The 3490-nt window shown below is 41.5% G+C and overlaps 1 protein-coding gene across 1 annotated transcript in view; it reads right to left on the bottom strand.

Moving 5' to 3' along the window:
• ABHD3 (abhydrolase domain containing 3) overlaps positions 1–3006 on the bottom strand; it is a gene marked incomplete at its 5' end in the record, with an annotated part of 23021 nt that extends 20015 nt beyond the window's left edge. The window contains 2 exons of the mRNA XM_010074495.1: positions 432–614; positions 2843–3006. Of these exons, the coding sequence (XP_010072797.1) occupies positions 432–614; positions 2843–3006 (347 nt within the window). The remainder of the gene's footprint in view (positions 1–431; positions 615–2842) is intronic.
• Positions 3007–3490: the final 484 nt, after the last annotated feature.

Raw genomic sequence — 3490 nt, 5'->3', positions numbered from 1 at the left:
GAACAAAGCCATATTGGCATTCAGAAGCTGACCTCCTCCAAGGCCTGCTGCCAGCAACCCATCCACACAAGTCTTCTTGGAGCTGAATACAAACCCCTTCTCCAGAAAGTGTAAAGGTAGCACAAATACTGATATTATAATGTAAGAAGCAGCAGCAAAGCCTACGCAGACTTAGCTTGCTTTCACTGCAATCTCTGGGGCACATCTGTAGATATTAAAACAGCCCTTCCGAATGTACTGCCTGTTACATAATTCTACTATTATTATTATTTACTATTCTACTATTATTATTATTATTAATAACAATGCTTTCTTACATAAACTAACATCTTTAGATCTAATTTGCCATAGGAAGGCATCTTATACATATAGATACTTATATTTGATCTTATTAGAAGAAGTGAAATACTAGCAATGAAATACAACAGCACCTATAGCCCAGCGTTTTGCTTTGATGGATCATATGAAGAATGTAGGATTCCTTGCTTGTTCCTGTCAGGCCAGGCAATAACAGGACAGTGGGTCTTGTGCTGGTATCCGGATGATATAAGCTGTCATTATTATCAAACCAATCCAACGAAATCTGTCCTCCATCTGCTGTTTTAATGAGCTCGCTGAAAGGCACATTTCAGGACAACATTGATTAGCTTTAAAAATACAAGCATACTATTAAGAGTGCTTACAGTGTACAAACTACCAGGTATGAACTCTGAATTTTTAATTATGTTTTAATACTCAAAGTGCCACCTAACTAGGTATGTTTGCATGTTTACCATTTGCAAAGAGCCATGCCTCCAGCTGAAGTGAGTTAGCACAGTCAGTTTGTAGAGTAATTCCCGTTTACAGTACATGAAGAGCTGGCCTTTCATGAACTGCTGCTGATGTCCTGGAAGCTTGTAACTAATTTGAGTTTTGGCATTGCCTTCTATTTCATATAGGCTTGTGTACTGCAGATTTCCCTTGGATCATCTGAGAATCTTCTGACAGTGCACTGGGCAGTGTGTTTAACATCACGTTTTTTTCTCTTTATCCAAAGAAGTAGCATGTATAAAGGAAGGCACTTTGTTATGTTTCAAACACACAGAACACGGGCACACACGACTATATCTTTCACCTGTATCTCCACAAACGTTGCTAGAATGTACTCTTAAATCATGTATCTTAAGAATGCAACTAATGTGATAATATCCCAAGAAGCTAAGCATGCATCAAACAATGAGAAGAAGGTTTCAGTCTTTTTTTAGAAACATACAGCATCTTCCCTCTTCTTTGGCAATGAAGACATTGTACAAGAGAGTTCGTATAGGAACCACCAAAATTTAAGCCTACCTTGCATTTGATTTTTTATTATTTAAGTCTTGATGGCACCTACTCCAGATTTTAAAGCTTCTCAGCCTTGTTGGACTCATTAGCTCAGCTTTGCCCTTTTTCAGTAATGGGTAGTAGACGCAATGCTGGTGTGTGCTGCCAACACAATCTCAAATGGTGCAAAAATAAGCATTGCCCCATGGAACTATGTTTCTTCCCTCACAAACCTTGAAATAGAGAGTATACAAGAAGGGCTAGAAAATGTGGACATGGCCATACCACTGAAATGTTTCCTAGTTACTAAAACCAAGGGAAGCTGCTAAATGCTAAATCCATTCTACCATGCAAACAGAGCTGAAACAACTTGTGCTGCATCCAGGTTCCGGTGAATAAAAGTACTTCTCCTTAGGTCTTGTGCCAAATGCCTCATTTGCCAGGCTAAGTCTTATTTCTGTGTAAGAGAGATCAGCTGAGGACAAAAAATAAATATAAGCTTTTTTCCCCTCTTAGAATTTAGGCATCAAAGAACACAAGATAAACCTCACAGGTAGCAGTTACTCTGAAAATCCCATAGGTTTTATATATTTGAAACAAGGCTGAATGTAGCCATGCTATGGTTAAGGTTGAACATGTTAGTTCAATGGGCAGATGCAGTGATGGTATGACCTTTGCAAAATGATGGCATTCAATCACCAAAATATTTGATACACCAGATGACACTGCTGCCATCCAGAGGGACCTCAACATGCTGGAGAAATGGGTCGACAGGAACTTCATGAAGTTCAGTGCAGGGACGTGCAAAAGTCCTGCCCCTGGGAAGGAACAACCACGTGCACCAGTACAGGCTTGGGGGCTGACTATCTGGAAAGTAGAACTGCAGAAAAGGATGTAGGGGTCAGGGGTCTTGGTGGACACCATGTTGAACATGAGCCAGCAAGGCACCCTCGCAGGAAAGAAGGCCAACAGCCTCCTGGGCTGCATTAGGAGGAGTGTTGCCAGCAGGTCGAGGGAGATGATCCTTCACCTCCACTCAGCACTGGTGAGGTCACACCTGGAGTGCTGTGTGCAGTTCTGAGTTCCCCAGTACAAAGGAGACATGGATGTACTGGAGAGAGTCCAGCTAAGGGCCACGAAGATAACGAAGGGACTGGAGCATCTCTCCTATGAGGAAAGGCTGAGAGAGCTGTGACTGCTCAGCTTGGAAAAGAGAAGGCTCAGGGAGATCTTATTAAATACCTGACGGGAAGGTGCAAAGAAGACAGAGCCAGGCTCTTGTCAGTGGTGCCCAGTATTCAGTGTTCCAAACTGAGCGCTAAAATAGGGCCATTTGGGAACCTTGACCTTTTAAACCTACTGTATATTGAATCCAGGATGGAGATGGTTCCAGGTCCATGATGGAATTGTAAAGATAGGCATAAAGCAAAAAAATGGGCACAAGCTTGAGCTATGATGGATGGTAGCTGTGACACAGTTGAAGTAAGATAACTGCTGGGCACCGAATCAATCACTTTCCAAAAGAAAGAAAGGCACTTACTTCCTGTACTGTACTTGGGGTCTAGAGGTGATAAAGGGACGCAGGAGTGTCTGCACCCGACCTTCCCAGCACCAGATTGTGGGATAGTAAGTTTCTGTCACAACAGGGCAATACTCCTCAAGAAAGCGGCAGAAGCGGTCATTGCTGGCCACCAGCTGGGGTTTCTAGGAAGAGAGACTACAGTCAGGCATGGGCATTCATAAAAAACAAACTAACAAATAAATAAATAAATAAATAAAAGCTTGTTTAAATCCTCTCCCAGTAAACTGATTTCTTTCATATAATAATTTGCAATGCTTTTTCCTTTCATGGTAAAGAGATAAGCAAAACAAAATGAAACCAAATTACAAAATGCTCACTGAAAAGCGAAACCCACTAGACATTATGGATTCCTTACCTATTTCTAATAATATTCTATTCTAGCTCTACCTTTACCAGCATTGAACCTTTCACCAAGGAATCAAACCCACACTGTCTCACAGTAGGGGAGAAAGATTTTACCTTATCAGTTTTCTTGCACTGCACAGAAATGACACTTAACCCGTGTACTTTGACTGTGCACCTGCAATACCTATTTTAACCTGCTAGGACACTCCTCCTCCCATCTCCTCCTATGATACACTGGTTACTCATCTCTAATAACACTCT

This window comes from Pterocles gutturalis, unplaced genomic scaffold, assembly GCF_000699245.1.
Source record: "Pterocles gutturalis isolate BGI_N339 unplaced genomic scaffold, ASM69924v1 scaffold23197, whole genome shotgun sequence".
Taxonomy (NCBI): domain Eukaryota; kingdom Metazoa; phylum Chordata; class Aves; order Pterocliformes; family Pteroclidae; genus Pterocles; species Pterocles gutturalis.
This window is presented reverse-complemented; position numbering and strand designations above follow the sequence as displayed.